Source organism: Sminthopsis crassicaudata, chromosome 6, assembly GCF_048593235.1.
Source record: "Sminthopsis crassicaudata isolate SCR6 chromosome 6, ASM4859323v1, whole genome shotgun sequence".
NCBI classification, from domain to species: domain Eukaryota; kingdom Metazoa; phylum Chordata; class Mammalia; order Dasyuromorphia; family Dasyuridae; genus Sminthopsis; species Sminthopsis crassicaudata.
Window position 1 is genome coordinate 211,299,797 of NC_133622.1, and position 24,515 is coordinate 211,324,311.

At 41.6% G+C, this 24,515-nt stretch overlaps 1 protein-coding gene across 1 annotated transcript in view; it reads left to right on the forward strand.

Moving 5' to 3' along the window:
- Nucleotides 1-8,128: 8,128 nt before the first annotated feature.
- Nucleotides 8,129-24,515, forward strand: part of SLC6A5 (solute carrier family 6 member 5) — a 59,308-nt gene continuing 42,921 nt past the window's right edge. The window contains exons 1-5 of the mRNA XM_074273695.1: nucleotides 8,129-8,243; nucleotides 9,628-10,152; nucleotides 12,344-12,482; nucleotides 15,927-16,058; nucleotides 16,574-16,747. Of these exons, the coding sequence (XP_074129796.1) occupies nucleotides 8,241-8,243; nucleotides 9,628-10,152; nucleotides 12,344-12,482; nucleotides 15,927-16,058; nucleotides 16,574-16,747 (973 nt within the window). The 5' untranslated portion in view covers nucleotides 8,129-8,240. The remainder of the gene's footprint in view (nucleotides 8,244-9,627; nucleotides 10,153-12,343; nucleotides 12,483-15,926; nucleotides 16,059-16,573; nucleotides 16,748-24,515) is intronic.

Consider the following 24,515-nt stretch of genomic DNA (forward strand, 5'->3'; position numbering starts at 1 on the left):
AATCTCTGAGAGACCTAGCTATCATCTTCTAAGGTAGAGGATAGATGCAGCTTCAGACAAAATTGATGTGTGCATATGAAAGATAAATGCTCACCCAAGTGAGATAAGATATGTTAATTCTTTTAAAATCTTTTTTTTTTTTTTAAATTTTTTTTTATTATATATATATATATATTTTATAATATTATCCCTTGTATTCATTTTTCCAAATTACCCCCCCTCCCTTATTCCCTCCCCCCGACGACAGGCAATACCATACATTTTACATGTGTTACAATATAGTCTAAGTACAATACATGTGTGTGAATATCATTTTCTTGTTGCACAATAAACATTAGAGTCCGAAGGTACATGCAACCTGGGCAGACAGATATTAGTGCTAACAATTTACATTCCCCTCCCAGTGTTTCTTCTCTGGGTGTATCTACCTCTGTCCATCATTGATCAACTGGAAGTGAGTTGGATCTTCTTTATGTTGAAGATTTCCACTTCCATCAGAATACATCCTCATACAGTATCGTTGTTGAAGTATACAGTGATCTTCTGGTTCTGCTCATTTCACTCAGCATCAGTTGATTTAAGTCTCTCCAACCCTCTCTGTATTCCTCCTGCTGGTCATTTCTTACTGAGCAATAATATTCCATAACTTTCATATACCACAATTTACCCAACCATTCTCCAACTGATGGACATCCATTCATCTTCCAGTTTCTAGCTACAACAAAAAGAGCTGCCACAAACATTTTGGCACATATATGTCTCTTTCCGCTCTTTAGTATTTCTTTGGGATATAATCCCAGTAGTAGCGCTGCTGGGTCAAAGGGTATGCACAGTCCGATAACTTTTTGGGCATAATTCCAGATTGCTCTCCAGAATGGCTGGATTCCTTCACAACTCCACCAGCAATGTATTAGTGTCCCAATTTCCCCACATCCCCTCCAACATTTGTCATTATTTGTTCCTGTCATCTTAGCCAATCTGACAGGTGTGTAGTGGTATCTCAGAGTGGTCTCAATTTGCATTTCTCTGATCAGCAGCGATTTGGAACACTCCTTCATGTGAGTGGATATAGTTTCAATTTCTTCCTCTGAGAATTGTCTGTTCATATCCTTTGACCATCCATCAACTGGAGAATGGCCTGGTTTCTTACAAATTATGGTCAGTTCTCTATATATTTTGGAAATGAGACCTTTGTCAGAACCTTTGTTTTTAAAAATATTTTCCCAATTTGTTACTTCCCTTCTAATCCTGTTCGCACCAGCATTATTTGTACAGAAACTTTTCAGTTTGATGTAATCAAAATCTTCTATTTTGTGATCAATAATGATCTCTAGTTCTCCTCTGGTCATAAATTCCTTCCTCCTCCACAAGTCTGAGAGGTAGATTATCCTCTGTTCCTCTAATCTATTTATTATCTCCCTCTTTATGCCTAAATCATGGACCCATTTTGATCTTATCTTGGTATATGGTGTTAAGTGTGGATCCATATCTAATTTCTGCCATACTAATTTCCAGTTTTCCCAACAGTTTTTTCCGAATAATGAATTTTTATCCCTAATGTTGGAATCTTTGGGTTTGTCAAAGATTAGATTGCTATAGATGTACCCTTTTTTGTCCTTTGTATCTAATCTGTTCCACTGATCTACCGGTCTATTTCGTAGCCAATACCAAATGGTTTTGGTGACTGCTGCTATATAATATAGCTTTAGATCAGGTACACTTAGACCACCTTCCTCTGAGTTTTTTTTCATTAGTTCCCTTGCAATTCTTGACCTTTTATTCTTCCATATGAATTTTGTTGTTATTTTTTCTAGGTCATTAAAATAGTTTCTTGGGAGTCTGATTGGTATAGCACTAAATAAATAGATTAGTTTGGGGAGTATTGTCATCTTTATTATATTCGCTCGGCCTATCCAAGAGCACTGAATGTCTTTCCAATTATTTAAATCTGATTTTATTTTTGTGGCAAGTGTTTTGTAATTTTTCTCATATAATTCCTGACTTTTCTTTGGTAGATGGATTCTCAAATATTTTATACTATCAACATTTGTTTGGAATGGAATTTCTCTTTGTATCTCTTGCTGTTGCATTTTGTTAGTGATATATAAAAATGCCGAGGATTTATGTGGATTTATTTTGTATCCTGCCACTTTGCTGAAATTTTGAATTATTTCTAGTAGCTTTTTAGCAGAGTCTTTGGGGTTCTCTAAGTATACCATCATGTCATCTGCAAAAAGTGATAGTTTAATTTCCTCATTTCCTACTCTAATTCCTTGAATCTCTTTCTCGGCTCTTATTGCCGAGGCTAGCGTTTCTAGTACTATATTGAATAGTAATGGTGATAGTGGGCAACCTTGTTTCACTCCTGATCTTACTGGGAAAGGTTGCAGTTTATTTCTATTGCATATTATGCTTACTGACGGTCTTAAATATATACTCCTGATTATTCTAAGGAATAATCCATTTATTCCTATACTCTCAAGAGTTTTTAGTAGGAATGGATGTTGGATTTTGTCAAATGCTTTTTCTGCATCTATTGAGATGATCATATGGTTCTTATTAATTTGATTATTAATATGGTCAATTATATTAATAGTTTTCCTAATATTAAACCAGCCCTGCATTCCTGGAATAAATCCTACTTGATCATAGTGTATTATCTTGGAGATGATTTTCTGAAGTCTTTTTGCTAATATCTTATTTAAGATTTTAGCATCAATATTCATTAAGGAGATTGGTCTATAATTTTCTTTCTCAGTTTTCGATCTACCAGGTTTAGGTATCAGTACCATGTCTGTGTCATAAAAGGAATTTGGTAGGACTCCTTCATCCCCTATTTTTTCAAATAATTTATATAACATTGGGGCTAATTGTTCTTTAAATGTTTGGTAGAATTCACATGTGAATCCATCTGGCCCTGGGGATTTTTTCCTGGGGAGTTGATTAATAGCTTGTTCTATTTCTTTTTCTGAAATGGGACTATTTAAGCAATTTATCTCCTCCTCTGTTAATCTAGGGAGCCTATATTTTTGGAGGAAGTCATCCATTTCACTTAAGTTATCAAATTTATTGGCATAAAGTTGGGCAAAGTAACTCCTTATTATTTCTCTAATTTCCTCTTCATTGGTGGAAAGATCCCCCTTTTCATTTGTAAGACTATCAATTTGATTTTCCTCTTTCTTTTTTTTGATCAAATTTACCAAAGGTTTATCTATTTTATTGGCTTTTTCATAAAACCAACTCTTGGTTTTATTTATTAATTCAATAGTTTTTTTACTTTCAATTTTATTGATTTCTCCTTTTAATTTTTGTATTTCGAGTTTAATTTTTGGTTGGGGGTTTATAATTTGGTCTTTTTCTAGCCTTTTAAGTTGTAAGCCCAATTCGTTAATCTTCTCTTTCTCAATTTTCTTCAAATAAGCCTCTAAAGATATAAAATTTCCCCTTATTACCGCTTTAGCTGCATCCCAAAGATTTTGATATGATGTCTCATCATTATCATTATCTTGGGTGAAATTGTTAATTGTTTCTATAATTTGCTCTTTCACCCAATTCTTTTAAAATCTTAAAGTTCTTTGGAGATGTTAATAGTTCTTCTTTTCCTTTTCCTGGCCACAGTCTTGATCTATGACAAGCGCAAAATGCCTTCCCCTCAAGCTTTTCCCTTTTTTCAAATCCGAGGCCAGGATGCCAGTCTTCCTGAAGTGTTCTTTCACATATAAGGGCCTGTACACACACTCAGCCTCTCTCACTGACTCTAAAAAAAGCTTCATTTTCCAACCATCTAACCCACACTTCCAAGTGGACATGGTTTAAAAAAACCCAAACAGTATTTATTTGCTTATCAGCATGGAGGGAGACCTAGAAAACAAAGTGATCGGGGACAAAATCAATTACTATTTTTCATCTTTGACAAAGTAATTAAGACTGTAGTGACTTGTTAATTCAGTCGGAATGGTTGCTGCAGTGATGGATGCAGATTTCCAGTCACTCCTGTTTTAGTGTTGGAAAGCGGTTATCACTCCAAACAGGCTGTAATAGAACGGGCAATCTCTCTAGGAAGACGTGTTTTCTTTTTTAAAGCCTACACAGATTCATTCTATCTCTGTCTCTCATCCCTCCCCCACACTCTTCTCTCCAACCCCCATTTCACACAAGTGCAAATTCTCTGGCATGATGATAGCCCTAAATCAGTGACATACACACTAGCTTACCCACTGCCTGCACCAAAGCTGTAGCAACATGTATGTCCTAAGTCTGTCTGGCTTTCTGTCTGCCTCTCTGTCTCTCTCTCACACACGCACACACACATCTCTGTCTCTACCTTGGTCTGTCTGTCTCTGTTTCCTTCTCTACTTTTCCCCATCTGTCCCTGTCTCCCCTTCTCTCTGTCTCTCTCTCTCTTTGTCTCTCTTTGTCTCTCTCTCTCTCTTTGTCTCTCTGTCTCTGTCTCTCTTTCTCTCTGTCTCTGTCTCTCTCTCTCTATCTCTGTCTCTCTCTTACACACACACACACACACACACACACACACACACACACACACACACACACACCTGTCTCTATCTTGGTCTGTCTCTCTATCTCCCTCTCTACCTGTCTCCATTTCTTTCTGTCTCCCCTTTTCTCTGTCTGTCTCTGTCTCCCCTTCTCTCTGTTTCGCTCTGTCTCTCTTTCCCTTCCCCCTCGGCAAACCCGTGGAGAGAGCCTGGGTTGTCAGCCTCCCTTTCACATCTTCGCTGTGCCAGAGAATTTGCACTTGTGTGAAATGGGGGTTGGAGAGAAGAGTGTGGGGGAGGGATGAGAGACAGAGATAGAATGAATCTGTGTAGGCTTTTTCTGTCTCTTCTTTCCTGCCTGATTGATGGGGCTCCAGGGAAACTAGTGAGTTGTGGACTGGGGTGATAGGAACTGGGGCGGGGGGAGGGGGGAGGAGGATTTTGCTCCCGGGGCAGCTCAGCCTCGGGACTTGCTCCTCTGCGGTGCGTTCCTCCCCGAACTCCTGACGTGCGGAATATACGCGGGAAACTCAAGGACGCGTAACTAGAAGAGGGACGGGGCAGGGGAGGGACCACGTCAGACTCCTTGACCTAATGGGCGCTCTGGCGTCACCGCAGCGTTTGACTAGCTTCTGAAGAGGGAAAGGAGGAGGGGGAGAAGGGTTATTGGGTTGCTATTTTTACTTCTCTGGGAGGAACATCAGCCGGGACCGGTGCTGGACGTGACGCAGGGCGCCCACTCAGCAATTCCACCCGAATGTCCATTAAAAAAAAAAAAAATCCTGACGGGGATTAAAAAAAAAAAAATGCCCTGTGTAACTCTTCCGTTTCCGGAGTTTTGGGGACTAGGTGGGCACCTAGAACCCGGATTCTCGCCTTCCCTATGTGTCTTAAACGGTGTGGCAGGGGATCGGGACAGGGAGGCAGGCTAGAGACGGGAAGAGAGCCTCGAGATCCCCTTGCTATTTGGAAGTAAGACTGAGCCGAGATTCACTACTCAGAAAACTTCTGGGGGGGGTTCTTCTATGCTTTAAGTATTGGGGTGGGGGCGGGGAGGATTACGCCAACCCAAAGGCCTGTGGTCTATACGCGGCAGAGGAGCCTAAGGGGAAACTTGGCCCCGAAGTCACAGAACTTTGGTTCGCATCAATTCCACCAAATTATCCCAATGAATATTAATTTTAAAAAGTCCCGCCCACTGTTTTTGTTTGCTTGTCTAACCTTAATACTAACTTTTCGGTTTCCCCAAGCTTTAGGGGCCAAGTGGACAAAGAAAGTCCAGCTCTAATCTGAGAGGGGCCTAGCTGTGTGACTTTGGGCAAATCACTTCTCTTAAGGTTCAGTGTCCTCATTTGCATAACGAGGAGGATGGGCCAGGTGATTTTCAAGATTTTCCCAGTTCTAAATCCCATGGTTCTTCAGGTTCCAGTCTCTCTGCCGTTTACATTTCGTTTCTGCTCTGATGACCTTATGGTTTGGAACTAAATCTGCAGCCCTGGGGTAGTTTGGTTTCCAGTCATTTTGGGCTTATCACATCTCTTTTAAAAAGGAAAGAATCCTTCAGAGGTGCTTCATCTTAGCTGGGGCTCCAAGCAAAGAAAGCAAGCGAAATCAGCTGCCTTTTAGACTTTTGTAACTTTTTCTTTTGTATACCTGATACTGGACAAATGGACCGGCTTTCTGGGGTAGTCTAGCACCCAGTAGGCGCTAAATAAATGCTTGTAGGTGATAACAATAGGAGTCGATTTAGAACTGGACAATCTCGCAGGAGAGGGCTCTACTTTTCTAAGGAAGAATCACCATCTCAATCCGCAAGCTCCTGCCCCCGCACGGCCCGCAAGGTGGCCAGAGGAGCAGTCTTCCCTCTCTGGGGTTTCGCCCCCGCCGGGGGCGGCACATAATCGTGACTCTTTTCTCCCTCTCCCTCACTCTCTGCACCTTGGCTTGCTCTGGCTCCCAGTGGGCCTCTGAAATGGAAAGGGTTCGTGGACCTTAGCACTTATTCTCCGCCCTGCAATGTAGAACACGGCACCGACAAAGGCAATCAACCTTCTCTACATGCTCCCTTCTTTGGAAGGTGGAAAAGGGAGGGGAGGCTGCGGGTAGACGCTTTCTGCGGAAAAACGTGTTTTTTTTTTTTTTTTTTTTTTTTTTCTGTCCCAGCAGCGTGCAGCTCAGCGTGTACTTGTCTGAGGCTGGAAGGTGGGAGGGAGCCAGGGGTGGGAGGGGGGCAGCCGCAGTCTCTCCAGCTTCTGCAGGAAGACTTCCACTGGCTGCCCTTCCCCCAGTTTCCATTGGCGCAAACCGAACACCCAATACTATGTGGCTAGTGGCGGTGTCCGCATTGTTCTTCCACTCCTTGGGGGACCCGAGGTAGCGTAGTTCCTGAGGTAACACAGAAGCTTTGGATCCCCAAATAAGGAGTTAGCTCAGGGGGGGTTGGAAAAGGGGAGCGAGAGGGAACTGCCTCTGATGTTGAGCGAGGACAAACCACAACGGTTTTTTACTCTCTCCTCTCTCTTCAGAACCCTTCTCTTCCCTCCCACTCCCACTCCCACTCCCACCCCTCCTCTATCGCTGATCCGGGGTAAAGAGGTTGGAAGGTCGGCTGCGAAAGTAGTACCTCATTTTAGGTTTTCTCTTGGCCCCCAATGGCACCTTTCCCGGGAAAGACTTTTTTTTTTGTCTGAAGGAGGTGTCTTTAATTCCCGCCCTCAGGCCCTCCCTCCTTCCCCCTCCCCATCTTGCAGCAAGCAGCAGAGCGCTACAAACTGTGACTTTCTCTGCTCCACAGAAAGGGGCTGACCTTTTTTTTTTTTTTTTTTAAATCTAAGGAGCAAAGGAGAGAAGTGGTGCATCTTCCTCCCCCTCCACTTGCAAATAGAACTAAAGTCACCTTAGGCTTGAAAATGAGTCCTCTTTCCCTCCTCAAAGCTTGCGGTTAAAGGAACTATATTTTCCCAATAAAGGGCAGGGGGGAAGGTCAACATCATTCTCCTTGCTTATGTTAACGAAAGTTTAACCTAAAGAATGTAAATAGAAATGGGATCTAAGCATCTTATTTAGAAACATAGAGTGGGAGTGAATCCATATCTACCTGCAGATCTATAGATAAATAAGTGGTCCTCTATGGATTATAAAATCCTTACAAACATCTTCACCCAGAACTCAGCATTAGGGGTACTAGTCAAGAAAGATGGGGTATCATTTTAGAATTTGACTCCCAATCTAGAGATCTGAGGAGGCACCAGGCAGGGCCTTGATGAAGAAGAGAAAGGAACAACAATGACTTAACAACGAAAACATAATCGGTCCAAACACTTCTTTCTGCAGCATGCTTTCCTTTCGCTTTAGGTGCAGTGGGACGTGTTTCTCACATGTTTCCTTTAATTAGAAGGAAGAAAACTTCTGTCTTCTCCTCTGGCGGGGCTCGCTTTAGTAATCAGACCCCTATGAGTCACGCTGAACACGCAAACCCCCTCCCGCCTGAGTGACAACCGGCGCACTCTCGGCTGTTGTTGTCCCTTTAAAATCGGAATCCAAGGGGTAATGATTTATCAAACTCTTATTATCAAGAAAATGTCAAACGAAGGGCACCTTGCTATGCACTGACGCAAACCCGATCTTTCCCAGGGAGGTATAGAAAGCTTTGCTCTGGACTGAGCGAAATCCATTCCATTAGCTAGCTTGTTCTGCAGGACCTTGTCTTCCACCAATTCAATCTGTTGCTTATTTAAGACAACCATGGTAAGTGTTTGTTTCTATTCCTTTTGGAGATGAAGAGTTCTGAGAAAAGGGAGGGGGGAGATTCGCTTTAGAAATCAACGTTAAAAAGACGAAACCGTTTGCTATATTTTCGGGAGGTGGCTTGGGGGGAGGAGAGTCTCGGCACCTCAAGTATTTATATTTGTGAAGTTTCCCGATAGCTCCCGGGTGTTCACGGTCTGTTCGAGGTTGGAGGTCTCTTTGAACAGACTAGCCTGTGAGCGCTGTCCGTGGTGCTGAACAGCTAGATTCCCGAATACGAGGCGGAGTAGCCCACGGATATAGAAGCAACTGTGAAGGGATTCCAGACAAGGTATTTGAGATGGATACAAATGGAAACCTTTTTGGATTGGAAGGATCCTGTTCTAAGATAGGTTTGTTTGTTGCTGTTAAGGTTTGAGATGCTATGAAAAAGGAAGTAAAAGGGATTTGTATAAGGGATGGTTTTCGTTCCGAAAGGGGAGAGGGCAATTTGGGAAAATAAATGAGAATTAGCAGCTTGCTTGTTTTAACTCTGGAGGGAGATTGGACCATTGGAAACAGTCCTTCTCGAAAAACTTTACAAATTCCTTTAGACCTTTTACAGATTTCGAAGAATGCCAGCACGAGTATGTAATAACCAATGTACATATTTTCTCTTTGCTTTTTCTCTCTTTTTTTCTGTTTTGTAAAATACTCTCTTTGTTTGGTTCATTCCTTCCTCCTTATTAACGGTTCATTAGGTGGTTTTCGAGGGCTCGGAATAGAGCAAACGGGACGGCGGTATGGGGAGGGGGGCATTTTGGCGGGTGCCGAAACATTGGCTATGTAGAATGCTGCCTGAGCCGCAGCAGCAGCTTGTCCATACCCGGAAAAAAAAAAAAAAAAAAAAAAAAAAAAAAAAAAAAAAAAAAAAAAAAAAGACAGTGTGCATTGTTGAATGACAAAGGAAATGGGGCGGAAAATTAAAGAATCTTTCTACACTGGTGATGGGGGAAAGCAGGCACCCTACAGTCGTGTTGTGAAACCCAAAGAGGCCGGGAGCACACCGCTGTAGAGATATTTGCTCTCGACTCTCACTCCTCTTACGTCCCCCGCCCCCTTCTTCCAAAACCATCCTTTCGGCTCTGTTTCTCTCGATTCCCCCTTGAACCGGGAAGGCCTATTAGCCTATTCATGAGAGGGAGTCATTGAAGAGATGGGGTAATTGAAAAATATTGACTTGTCTATGTAGGCACATATACGAACTCTCCACTCGAAATCACCTTGCTAGCCGTTGTGGAGGCAGGTATAGAATGATTGGGGTGTTCTTTTATCCCCGTACAAATACACGTAGCCAAAGTCTTGTGATTTTGCTTTTTACTCGAAAGTGACATTGTGTTCTCAGGATTCCTCGGGTGCGAAGGATATGAACAAGCCACTGGCAAATAGCTTGGAGGCTTCGGGAAACCCAGAAGGCTCCTCGGGGACAAGGACCAGTCCGGAGCCGGATCCTTCCCCTGCCGCCCCTTCCCAGCTGCCCAGGATTGCCAAGTCGGCCTCCAACGGGATTCAAACTTTCCTTTCGGAAGAAGCCAAAAGCTATGAGTCAGAGCGGACCAAAGTTGGGATCTGCAGCGCCAGGGCGCCCCTCGATGCCCCCTCCCGCCAGGATTGTAGCGAGGCCCATGCCCTGCAGACCATCCCCCCCTCCGGGGGCCCGGGCCCGGGCAACGCTCAGCACTGCAGGATTCCGGCCCTCCGAGGCGCCGGCGTGGGAGCGGATGAGAGTGGGAGCCCGGGCAAGGGCACGCTGGAGAAGAACAGTGCCCAGGCTGCGGGTTGGATAAACATGAGCCAGAGCACGGTGGTGCTGGGCACAGACGGGATCACCTCGGTCCTGCCGGGCAGCGTGACCACTACTACACCCGCGGTAAGCTCGCTTTCTGCTTTTCCCTCCCCCAATGCCCTCGGGTCCGCAAGACGTTTTCAGGCTTCGCTGCCCCCGGTCCCTTGCTGCCCCTGCTTCTGCTAATTGGGCAGAGAGCCAGGACAATCAGTGTTCGTTCAATTCCAAGCTGAAAGCAGACTAGGAAGAGTCTTGCTCGGCAGGGAATGGGTGGGTGCAGCATGTGGGACATCCTGCCGGGTCTCCAGATCAGTGAAAGGGCATGGGAGGGATCTGCTCAAGTGTTGCCAGGGCATGGATAGGTTGCTATTATGCAAGGAATACCCCCCATCTCAGTAGAAGGTGGGGGAGGGAGGAGACAGAGCTGACCCCGAAATATTCAATGGAAGCCAGGAGCCTTTTTGGTCAGGGCAGAGCCATTTCCTTTAATATAGTCCTTCCCATTTGTGATTAATTTTGTTTCCTTACTATCAATCAGTATCTGGAACTTACAGGAGAAAAAAGAAGGAACCCATATCTATGGGAGTTTTTTTTATGACAATTACATGTATTGATCATTCCAGGGTGTTGAAGTGTCTCCTACTCTCCTAAAAGGGTAGGTAAATACTGAAGAGATGGAAGTGGCACTTGAAGAAATTTAGGAAAACACAGTCAACTCGTTGACCCTTCCCTGTGGTAGATACCTCTTTCTTCATTTAGTTCCTTTCTCTCTCTTCCTTCTGTCCAATTGTTTTCCCTCACCCTCCTTTTCCGCTTATGCTCAAACATGTAAATGGTTCCCAGGGCCATTGGCCAAATCTGCTGTCTTTTTGGACTTAGGAGTTGGATAAGTGAAAGTTACAAAGATTGCCTGCTTGGAATCAGGTGATCCTATCTGTAGGATGGGAGGTGAATATTCTTTTAAACAGTCTTCCTTCCCTCAATTATTGGTCCTTCATTTGAGAATCCCTTTTTTCTTCCTCTTTCCTTTGCTTCTTTCATGCTTCCCCCTATCTCTGATTCAGATAATTGAATATATATCACTGGGCTTTACTTCTCTGGCAGGAGCAGGGATTGTACTGAGATGAAGAGGATAAAGGAATAGGCCACATTCTCTCTACTTGCTTTAAGAACAAACAAACAAATAAACTCCCATGGGAACAAAGATGTTTTATGATTCTCTCCTGACCTGCCCTCTGCAAAAATCAAGGCCAGTGAATCTGTCTGTTAAAAGACAGATGGTCAGAAAGACTTACCTCTTTTACTGTTCTTGCTTTCCTGGACAGAGCTTCAGTTCCATCCTGCACCTTTTTCTATATCTTCACACACTATGTAAGGAGAGAAAGGAAAACCCCACAAAAATTGTGGTCTTTATTCTCACCTGATTTACGACCTATATTCCCACCCATGTCACCCCATTCTTTCCAACTTTTGTCTTATTCCCTTCAAATTTCTTTACTTTTTCCACAGCCCATTTTCAGAGAATATAGACAATAGGGACCCTCTTTGAATCCACTCAACAAAAAGGTCACATATTATAGGCTGGTGACTTTGGGGATATATTGAAGTTCTGGAGGAGGAAGGGAAAGGATTTGCAGTGGCCAAGGCCTCTAAAATCTTGACTAGTGACTTACCCTCATTTTTAATTTTTAGTTTGCCTGGCAGGCTTCTGATAGATCTATCTTAGCATTTCTGAAAGCCTTCTTTATATTTTAGTTGCCAGTAGGGGTGAGGCATTAGGGCAAAATAATTTTTTCAGATATCCATTTCCAAAGAATCAGACTAAAGGAAAAACTCGAGATTTTGGACACCAATTTGGAATGTTCTTCTCTGCCTTTCTCTTTCTATTGCCCTGAAAATACCATTTCTACCAACCTTAAAACCGAGACCTTTTCAACCCTCCAACTAGCTCTTTTCCTCCAACTTGCTCCTTCCCTCCTTCCTTCCCCCCACTCCCACCCACTTGGGAGCTATGCATTAAAGTACCTAGGCTACATAGAAGAAAGAGGTTTAGTGGGAGTGGGCTTCTTCCCAATTTTGCACTAGAGCTGATGCCTCAAAAAAAGCTTGATCAGAGTAGAATTTTTTTTGGGGGGGAGGGAGGAATGGGGGATAGAAGAGGGAGGAGTGGACTTGGAGGGTGAAGGATGAAAAGGGAAGTATAAGGGGATTGCTTGCTTATTAAATGGACATTGGGGTTGTTATGGGACCGACCAATGTGCTTTTCCACCCCCAGGAGGACGATGAAGGGGATGAAAATAAAGCCCGAGGGAACTGGTCTAGCAAACTGGACTTCATCCTGTCCATGGTTGGGTACGCAGTGGGGCTGGGCAATGTCTGGAGGTTTCCGTACCTGGCCTTTCAGAATGGGGGAGGTAGGACTTTCTGCTCTATTTCCTCTGGGAGGGACTGCTGGGCGCGTTATCCTGGGGTGGGGGAGGGATTGCAGCTCCGCCTAGGAAGGTGTGCAGGGCTGTTCCCACAGACCTTGAGGGCTCTGACCGTATCTTATCTCTTGCTAGCTTCTTAACTGGGAAACCTAAGAACACTGGCCAGCTAGATTCCTTTAGATTCTCGATCCATGTAGGACCCATCACTTAAAACCCTGAGCTTGGGAAATTAACCTGGTTTGGGTTGGGATTCAATAATGACATTCAGGCCACAGGACAACTGAGTCTTTTATCGCATCCCCCCACCCCCTTACACACACATACACACACACACACATACACACACACACACACACACACACACATCAAGAATCATGTATGTTAGGGCTGGTCTGGGCACATAGAATCTTAAAGCAGATTGAAATTCTTAAATAACCTTATCCCTCCAGGAGAACACAATTAAACCAACATTTTATAGCCTGGAGATTCCCATTCCCAACGAAAAGTTATTAACAATAAACTTGATTGTTGTTTTACCGATCTGAATTTTCCATGATGTCTAGTATGAATATTATATCAATCAATTTGATGTTAATACTTGTTAAAAATAATTGGTTGATGAGGTGAGGGAACACACACTACAAATATACACTGGCAGGGCACGGTTTTCAGGGCTGCAAATAGAACCCCGAGCAGTTTTCGTTGCTTTCACTTTTATTGCGAGTCGGAGGGACCGCTTTGGGACTGGAAGCCTTTTCTACTTAGGGTAGGCTCCCTCCAAACAGGCAAGAAGCACTCCTGGCCCTTTCTGGGTTCCCGAGTTCTTCCTTCCTGTTAGCCTTATCAATGTTCCACCACTCGACCAATTTTGAGGTCACCCAAAGCGCTTTAGACAATAAAAGCTTCTGTGAAGGCTTTCGTGGTTTGCTTTGGGACTGTGGTTCTATCTCATCTCCTATGCCCTCGGGCCAATCCCAGTCTCTCGGCTTGGCTGCCCTACGGGGGGGCTAGTACCAAAGCGGAGATCCGACTCTACATCCCCCTCTCCCCTATTACAGCTCATCCCTCAGTCCCCCACCGAAAACGCTTCCTGTGTTGAATAGGGGAAAATTCACCTGCATATTTGGTAATTCAATGTATCAAGGAGATCTCTGATTCCCCATTCCTCCAGGGGTGCAACGAAAGGCTAAAAGTTGGTGCTTGATTGGCTGGTATACCCACCTGGAAAAGCTATATACTTGATAGAATTATGACGGGTACGAAAACTTGAGTGACTGAGTTTAGGACTAACCCACGATAACCGTGTGATTTTTCCTGAGTCACTTACCTTTTTATTTACCTAAGCACCTAAGGCTGAATTATAGAGGTGTGATCTGCATCTCTGAGGGGATTTCTACATTGAGAATTCCTGACACAAGTACAATCTCAAGTCGATTTGGAAACCCCGTGTTCCCCTCCCTCCAAAAAAAACCCTATAAAACACCCTAAAAAATTAAAGAAACACAACTTTTGCCATGTAGTCAATAAGAACATGCAAGGATGCCAGTAATTAAGGCTCTTTTTTCCCTTAAAATGAGGACTATAAACATGGATGGCAGGGGAAAATACATCTCCCCTTTGTTCCTCACTCCTCTCTAACTGAACTTCACTTCCTTGAATTATTTTAAAACATTATTCTGAGAAAGGATTATCATTAAACTGCCAAAGGAACCCATGACACCTCAAAGGTGAAGGGTCTGTGCTGTGACTGTCCCTTGCCATGATTATTTATCTCTCTATTCAGCTTGCTTAATTTTCCTGCAATGGGAAGTTGGCCACAATTTCGTTCCTTTTTCTGAAATCAAGTCCCTTGTAAATTTGTTTAAATCCACTTTCGTTCCGGACTCGTCCTAAGAGGCTGGTCTGGCTGTTTTCCCGCGCGCCCCTCCGTTGAGCCAATCATTTGCCTTCTCTCCTTGGCGGGGGCGGGCAAGAGGAGAAGCCCCTGGAATAAAGCATTCTCAGCGTTTTTGCGCACTGCGGCTCTGGAAAACCATGTTCTGAGCTGGCCTTTGGAAATCTATATAGAGCTTGGGTTGGCTAAGGGAGGGATGCGGCCTCTAGGGTCTTCTAGAAAGGCCTCAGGGAATGGATAGATTTCTTCGCATCCAGGTGGGCCCCGTGTCTGTGTGTACCCCACACAGAGCTCAATGCAGGGCTTGCTGAATCAGACTAACGGGGACTGCACCTACTGAGTCCTTGAGACCCTCCGGCTCTGGTTACTTTCTTTCTCTGCCCCTCCCTTGCCGCAGTCAGGCGCCCTGATTTATGACTAGGCTACCCATCCAGGAACCAAGGAGCTGGAAAGCCCATGTTACAGGAGAACAATCTTTTTTTTCCCACCACCTCCCAATTTCAAAGCCCTCTGGATGGAGAGTCCATGGCTTGTCAATCAATTAGCTTTAAGTAAGTACTTTATGTGTGCCCCACACATTGTCAATCAGAGGAGTTACAAAGGAAACACATAACACAACAACAATGACAACAACAAAGCACAAAGCCAGGGAACCTCGCAATTTTGACTTGGTTTTTATTTTCAGAAGTTCATAAATTCTAGAATTTTAGATTGGGAAGGGAATTTAAGAATTACTTTCAAGCCCCATCTAAAGTCATGCTATTTTGGTTAAAGATGCCAGTCTGCCTAGGGGTTTCTTTGGACTCCAGGCCCGTACCACAGCTCTTTCCCGGTACCAAATCACACCACCCTTACTTTGGGTCAAAACCCAAGCAAGCAACCAATACATCCTCCCACACACAATGAAAGCTTCTTCATGACACTAGGAGCCAATTAGTCATTCCACATCCCTGCAGAAATGCGTAGGATGTCCAGATGATTCAAGGCAGTGACAGGATAATTTTTTGCAATCAAATACCTAGTCTTGCAGATATAAAGCTGTTCTAAACAAGAGTGATCTTATGAATGCTAAAGCAAAACCCCAAACCAACAGGCAGCATGACTTAGTGGAATGATGGCTGCCTTCAAGCCAGTACATATGAGTTCAGATCTTTCCTCTGATATTACCTTATGGACATGGGATCATTTAAACTTCCAAGACTTTAAAATGAGAAGGTGGGCTTAGTCATTCTTTGAGGTCCTTTCTACTTCCAATCTATTATCCTAATATTTTTTTAAACTTCATTAAGAAAAAATAGAGAACTAAGATGTAATGAATCAGTTCAACCAGATATGTTTTATGAAAAGGTTGAGGTGGGATATGACAATATGAAGGATCTGAACCCATGCTGAATCTCTCTGATGCAGACCATCTGAGGAAAATTCCAAAGGTTAAAGTGTAATGATGCAGGATGGGCAGGTGCTATTCTTCTTCCTGCCCTAGTCTTGAAGCATATTCTTACTTTCTCTTCTTTGTCCTTTTCTAATATCCCAAGGTGCTTTTCTCATTCCCTATCTGATGATGCTGGCTCTGGCTGGTCTGCCCATCTTTTTTCTGGAAGTATCACTGGGGCAGTTTGCTAGCCAGGGTCCTGTGTCCGTTTGGAAAGCGATACCTGCCTTACAAGGTGAGTGACTCTGCCCTCCCCATCTCCCCACACATTGTTCTCATGTTTTGTATTTTCTTCCTTCCCCCAGAATCCCTCACTCTCCCTCCAGGCTTCTTTAGGAATGATTACTGTTAATTGTAGTTTCTGAATCTGGCACTATGTAACAGTGACTTTGGTAGTGAGTCTCCAGTCCACCAACTCCAGGCAAAGAGTGAACTAGTGCCAGTTCTCAGCTTGCTCCATTGCATTCACACTCGGCCTAATTTCTAATCTCCAAGAAGGCTGCCTAATCCTGAATCTCATTTGTATACCTGACCAGGAAGATGATTCAATCTTGAATCTACACCCTAGAGGTTCTAGCTAACCTAGTTTTTGACTTCCTTTATACCATTATTAATATTCTGGCTGCAAAAGATTCCTTATTTCTGTGCCCTTTCTTCTTTTCCTCTTCCCCCACTATGATCCCTGGGGCAACTATCGGGATGGGATGGGGTTTTATTTGTGATGGCTAACCTGTGTGTTTGCCTCCTCAGGCTGCGGCATCGCTATGTTGATCATCTCAGTCCTAATAGCCATATACTATAATGTGATTATTTGCTACACACTTTTCTACCTGTTTGCCTCCTTTGTGTCTGTGCTACCCTGGGCCTCTTGCAACAACCCATGGAACACACCAGAATGCAAAGACAAAACCAAACTTTTATTAGGTAAGTTCCTGGACTAGTCCATATTTGATTTGTGAAATGGTTGGACCTGGAAGAAACCTGTCTATGTTCAAAGTTTGGGGTTAAAAATGAAGGGACAGAGCTGGATTTAAAGGATGGGGTTGGAAAAGGAAGATTTGGGAACATTTGTCTTGATTTATTTTCCACCTCTGATTTACTACTTGGAACATCTTGGATAAGTCACTGGACCTCAGTTTCCCCATTTTTGCAAAATATGGGGACCATCTCATCCAGCATTCTTACTTTACAAGTGAGAAAATTGAGGTGCAAGAAAATCAAGTGACTTACCCAACATTACATAGTTAATAGCTAAAAGAGTTCTAAACAAGAGTGATCTCATGAAAGTTAAAGCAAAACCCCAAACCTACAGGCAGAATAACATAGTGGAATAATGGCTAGTTTTAAGCCAGTTCATATGGGTTCAAATCTTTCATCTGATATTACCTTATTGACATCAGATAAGTCATTTAAACTTCCAAGACTTTATTCATTAATCATAAAATGAGGAGGTAGCTTTAGTCATTCTTTGAGGTTTTGAACTTAGTCCCTCTGAGTCATGTATTCTTTTACCATATCTCAATCCCTTTGAGAGAGAGAGAGAGAGAGAGAGAGAGAGAGAGAGAGAGAGAGAGAGAGAGAGAGAGAGAGAGAATGTGTGTGTGTGTGTGTGTGTGTGTGTGTGTGTGTGTATGTGTGTGTGTGATGGTTTCTAACAGATATGCTATTTTTTAACATTTTTTTTAAAGCTAAGGCCTGATCTGCTACTGAAAAACTAAGGGATATAACATTTCAGGTCACTGATAAGTTTGTGAGGGTTAGTATGAGATGGTGAATGGAAAAGTCCTTTGTAAACTGTTGTATATTTATGATGGGAGTATGATGATCATCATGAGTATTTATTAGCATTAATAAGTTTTCTTTGAAATTTATTTAATTTTCATGAAGATTCCCTAATAGTTCCTGATTAAATATTTGAACATCTCATCATTCACAGACTACTTCTTCTATTGCTGACAGGGTTATGATGATGTCATGGGGGCCATTTAGAATTGCTTCCCTCTCCCTTGGTGTTGAGGTATTATTTACATCCTTGAGTGATTTGGGAGGCAAAGATGAATCTTTCTTTCTTTCATCCCCTTTTGCAGAAGATATGCAAATACATAACTAAACACAGTTTGACACCAGGATGGTTTAGACAAAAGAACACTGGATATATAGCCCAGAAATCTGAGTTTTGGACTCAGCTCTTTGACTTACTAGTTGGGGGACCTTGATCTTTTCTAAACCTCAGTTTTTTCATCTGCAAAAGAAATGATATCATTTTCAAAACCTACTTAGAATTGTTTGGATTAAAGTGCTACATAAATGTTAGTAATTATTATAATTCTCAAGAGTTTTTACTTTGAAAGGTTAAAATAGAGAGGTCCAACTCAAGATACCATTGTCCAGTAAAATGCTCAAACTTAGAAGGCACTTTAGAGATCATCCAGGCTCATTAATTTTACATATAAAGGAATATATATATTGTATAAATTTTATATCTTACATGTAAATTTTTTATAAATTTTATATTTTATATATAAAGAAAACTGAGGCTGAAGAAATTTAAGTGGATCTGTCCAAGATCTGTGGATAGTCATTAGAGATGTGACTTGAATCTGGGTCCTGGGCTAATGTTCTTTCTGCTACAAAATGCCATTTTCTTATTTTGGGGATTTTCCCTGAATCCACTATGGCACTTCTAGGGATTGCATGCCCATTCTTCTGTGTAGTCACAGAATTGGAAAATCTGCTTGCCATAATTACTGGCCAGGAAACACCCTGATCTGTAGTTATTCTTGTACTCCCACCTAGCCATCTACCCTTGGCATGGGAGCCTGAATATTCATTTTCCTTATTTTTTTGGCTGCAGGAATCAAACCAAATAATGGACTCATGCCATTTTAGATTTAAAGGAAATATCAGTTAGCCTGGAATCTTGCCCTGCAGTCCTGGGAGGCTGTTTCATAAAAAAGGTTATACCTTGGAGGCCAAAAGGCTTCCAAGGAAATTCCAGTTTGGAGCAGGGAGTTTTATTTCTGATTCAGCAATCTGAGGATGATTTCCTCCTAGACTTTGCAGAACTTGGACCCCGCTCTAGAGTTGTGGTCACTGTGAGTCTAGAGGTCAAATTCAGAGCTTAAGTGCCTTTAGTATTAAAAAGCCCCAGAGCACTTTCTCTTAAGGAGAATATGATTTTCACTCTTTTGTTTTAGAGATAGATAGAAATGGGCATCTCCCTTCTTTCCTCTCTACACTTGGGAGCTGTTAGCTACCAAGAAGCAGTTGGCTCCAGGAGCATCTGTGGTCTTTTAAGTGAAGTAAAGTTATTATGGGATGGATGCCTTATTTAATGTTTTTGATCATGGCTTCAAAAAAAAAAAGCTGGGCACTTTATAAGTATCTACTAAGTATAAATGCTAGGAAAGGGAATTTGAATGCTGTTAGCAATGTCTGAAAAGGATGAGTTCCTTGTTTTACTGTCCACTGAATGTATAGAGTCACCATAAGTGGCTTGAAATACCTTTATTCCACTGAGAGTGGGATTTTCTGATGTTAAAACCTTGCCATCTAATTCTAACAGGTCACATTTTAAAAATGTATCCCATTTTGCCCCCTCCTGTGTGTATAGCATTTTAGCCTCCTTTACCTACTTCCCCCTTACCTAGTCTTGGTTCTGTGCAAGAGAGTAAAAGACAAAAGAAAGAAAAGATTGATCTCTAGGAATTTATAGTCTAGGTGGGAAGACAAACAGAACATATCTAACATAATAATTAGAGAACAGTTTCATACACACAATATATATATATCTACACACATGTATATATGTATATGCAAACATATATACACAAAAATACATATAAATGAATATATATATTCATAGTTTAAGAGCTGTGTTTCAATACTGTATCTGCTACTTATACTGTGTGACTCAGAATAAATCATTTAACCTTAAAGGGCTTCTGTTTCTACCCTTGTAAAATAAAGGGATTAGATTTATGGCCCCTAAGGTCACTTTCATTCAAAATCTATGATTCTATAAACTGACACTCTGGTTTTCTTATAGATGAAGACTGTCCTCATCCTGTTGGGAACAGGAATATTGAAGTGATTTAAAACATGAACTCTTCCTTTAATGATTCAATAATTTAGCAGCTACAGCAAATAAATTGTATTGTTCAGAATATGAATTATGAGGAAAAGAGGGGAAATTGTTCATTCTGATTATGTCCCAACAGACTATAAACTTCTCAGGGCAGAAACTTGTATAGTGGAGTATTAAGTGTCTGGTTTGGAGGAAAGGGATCTGGGTCCAAATCTTGGTCCTATTTAGTGTGTGTGTGAGGGTGGGCAAATCACTGTAAATTCTCTGGTCTCTGTTTCTCGTTTATAAAATGAATGGATGGGACCAGACGCTCTCTTGGACCCCCTTTAGCTCCAAATCTGATTATATGAGTTGTCTTTTTCCAACTTTATAGTATGGAGATTTCTCTAGACTCCTTACCTTAGTAAGTCTGATAAATCATGTTCAGATTTTTGTGTAACCGCTCTGGCTAACTTTTGGTGATTTGACATTGGGGATCTAATTAAACTACTCACTGCTCTATAATCTTCAGCGGTTCCCTATTGTTTTTTGGGTAAAGATCAACCTCCACAGTTTGCCAAAATTCTTCAAAATAATAATCTCCTCTATTCATTAAATGTTTCAGACAAACTGGTCTACTTTCTCCCGAACAGTATGTGTGAGTGTATGTTGGTGCTTTTGTTTAAGCTATTCTCTAATTCTGAAATTTTCCCTTAATTTTTAATCTAAATGTTGCCTCCTCCAGGAAGCCTCCTCTGATGCCCCTTCCCTTTGGACCTCGTCCTTGATGTTGCCCCTATGAAATGTGCTTTTTAATGTAGTTTATCTCTGTCTTGCTCCTCCCCGAGATCCTGGGACTGGATGGCTTTCAGACTCTGCCATCTCTCTAGGAGTATTCAACACCCAACAGAGGCTTAATCAATATTTATTGAATTGAGAATAAAATGTAATTTCCCTGTAATACGGGTCCTGTTGACCTTTCGGAAGAATGGGAGTTACAGACCTAACCCCCAAAGATGAACAGAAACACGACCTTATATAATAAATATATCTTCATTTTAATTAGAACTTTAATTAAATGCTTCATTCCCTTCCCAGTCTTCAGAAGGAACATGTTTTCATTTATTAAAAGCTGCCCCTGGAAGCACAATTCCATCCTCACAATTAACGCGATCATTGTTTCTCGTCTTTGTTCAGGGTTGCTGAGCTGCGGAGAGCCAGGCTGGGAAGAGAGCTCTGTGGGGAGCTGCTGGGTTTGGGGGGCCTGGGCGGCGCACGTCCGCCCCCCGGTGGTAGAACGGGGGTGCTGCGGAAAGGAGAGCACTGCAGTGTGGTGCACTGCAGCAGAATCAGTGACCTTGCCTTCCTCCCGCGCTCCCGGAGAGAGAGAGAGAATCTAGTGAGGGACTCCCAGTCACATGGCTTGGCAATCTCCCCCCTCCCCCCTTTTAGCACGAGTTTAGAAGGGATTCATTGTCTGCTCATTCCATCTACTCCCATTTTAGATCATGAAATGCTGTAGGAAACCACCCTCCTGCTCCTTACCTTTTGGGGGGCTTCGGTCATTTGCACATAAGCCTGGGTGTTGGTGATCTACAATCCATCTATCTATATAATCTAAAATATAATCTATCTAAATGTGTGATCTATATTTATCTATATCTATATCTCAGCAGATATTTTATAAAACATTCTAGGCCTCTATAAGGAAATCCTGATTTATGGCTTGAAAAGCAGATCTAGAAGGAGATGTGAAATCAAGAAAGGGAGGCATTGAGCCATGCCAGGAGAGCATTTTTAATACATGCTTTATTTTTGTTTTATGCTGAAAAAATGGCAAGTTTAGGAGATTGTGCTAGAGTGCAGGGGAAGAAAGCACTGCATCAAGATGCAGGAGAGTTGGTTTTCAGACCCAGCTCTGCCCATTAATTCTATGTGTGATGTTATAGAGTTTAGAGTCAGAGCTGGAAAGGACCTCAATCGTGATCCATTTTAGGCAGTGTTGCATAGAGGATTGGATACTGGATTTGGGGTCAAGAAGACCTTAATGTGAATCTTTCCTGTGGTGCTGGGCTAATCTTTGAGCCTCTGTTATAAAACTGGAATAATAGCTCGTATCATAACTACTAGCTAGGAGAGTGCTCTCTCTAGTTATTTTTACACTTTCACCTGCAGCAGTTGGAAGCTGGAGATCATGTCTATAGCGCACTATACAAATGGGAACAAAACAAATCCTATCCTTCCCCTGTTTTATAGATGAGAAAAATGAGGTTCTGGGAGGTAAAGACGTCTAAATTTCCAAGCAGAAATGGATTCATATCCTGGTCCTCCAATGTTACAGTGCCTTTGATGGGCAGATTGAAAGTACCAAGCACTCAGTAGTTTACTGAGGATACAAAGGCAAAAACACTCTCCTCAAGGACCCAGATTCTAAGAGGAAACTACATGTGTACAAATATGTAACATGTGAAAAGAAGAATAAAAGTGATGATGGCAGGGGAAGGTATTTGTGCCAGAAATGGGCTCTTGTAAAAGGTGGCACTTGAGCTATGTTTTGAAAGAAGCCAGGGATTCCAGGAGGCAGAAGTCCAGGTGTATAATATGATTAGTGAAAATTCGTGGAGACAAAAAAAATAGAGCTTTGTGGATAAGGAAAAACAAAATAAGCCAATATGGCTAGACTATCCTGGGAGTGGAGTGTAAAGAGACTGGAAAGGGAGTATTCGGTGAGGTTATGGACAGCCTTAAATGCCAGACGGAAGAGTTTATGTTTAATCCTAGAGCCACTAGAATTGTGGCTTGAATAGGATAGTGAAATAGTCAAATTGGCACTTTAGGAAAATCACTTTGGTGACTTTATGGGGAATGGCTTGGAATAAGGAAGGATTTGGGGAAAAGAGACCAATCAGGAGGCTATTGTAGTAATCTAGATAAGAGCCGAAAAAGACATGAACCAGACTATTTACTGGAAAGAAAGGGATAAATGAGATATTGTAGACATAGAAGGGGCTATATCTCTAACTCACCTAATTTCTCAGAGCTCATCTCATAGCTGAGAGTTAACAAGTTTCACCATGTGAAAGTATTTTCATAATGACTTTTGCATATCCTCTCCATTTCTACCATTAGTCAGGACAGCCATTGGTACCATCTTGCTCTACTGTTGCAACCATCTATTAACACATCTTCCCAAATTCTATTCTCTTTCCCCTTCAGAATACAATTCATATTTCTGCTAGATTAATCTCCTTAATACGCGGATGTGATCATGTGATCCTTTTTCTCAAAAGTCTTCTATGATTCCCTATTGTCTCTCAAATAAAGTTTATTTATTCATAGTATTTCATAGTATTTCACAACCTAATATCAATTCTAACTTTTATAGACTCATCTCAAATTATTTCTTTGTACCAACCATGTTCTAACCCAGGGTTTCTTCAACTTTTTCTACCCCCAATCCCTTTTTGCCCAAGAAATTTTTACTTGACCCTGGTATACAGGTATATAAAATAGATATACAAGCCAAAAGTTTACTGCTAATAAATTATAAAGAAATTTATTTTAAAACAATTCTTTAAAACAATATATATATATAAAAAATATAATTTTATCATTTAATAAAGATGAAAGCAAATTTGCATACTGAGATGTATGTGCTTTGTTATTTTTACATAAATAAATAAATCTTGTTAGAATATTTGATACCTTTTACTGTGGCCAACCCCCATATTTATTTATGTGACCCTACATGATATTGAAAGCCCATGTTTAAGAAACTTTGTTCTAGCCAAACTGGAACTACTTTCTACCCACAAATATTCTGTACTTTCCTGCCTTCATGATTTTGCTCACTCCATTTCATATATGTAGATTTCCATTGAATTCCTTACTATCTTTTATTCATTCATTCATTTATCTATCTATCTATTTATTTATTTGCTGAGACAATTGGAGTTAAGTGATTTGCCCACGACCACACCACTAGGAAGTGTTAAGTGTCTGAAATCAGATTTGAACTCGGGTCCTCCTGACTTCAGGGTTAGTGCTTTATCCACTGTGCCTCCTAGCTGCCCCCAGACTTATCTTTTAAAGGAAATGGTACATGCTAAATTTTTTTTTTTTTCTTATCAGGGGTATGTTAGAACCAGCTTAAACCAGTTGTCAATATCTGATGAACATTTATTCTCTGGAAATCTGCAAACTTATAAATTCAGAGCTTGATTTTATTATTTTGTTGTTTAGATTTAAGAAGGTGATGGAGATATTATTAAGAATTCAATTAAACATAAAAAATTGTTATAAGCACATTCCCTCCCCTCACCCCGAAGGGTCAATTTTTAGATATTTACCAAAAAATCCCTACTTATTGGTAGCAATCACTACTTTTGGATCTGACATCAGTTTGTCTTCTACTTCTCCAATGTATGTCTCAAATATTATGTATTGCAATTTTTGGAATAGGTTTCCATGCCTAATGCAATTTTTGCTTTACTTTTAGTATCTGACAGTGCTCTTTATAAAGTAAGAGCTTAATAAATGTTCTTTTTTTTTTTTTTTTTTTTTTTCTCATTGGTTTGAAGTCCAATGCTCTGTATCTTTTGGTTACTTTCAAGAGGCTTAATTCTT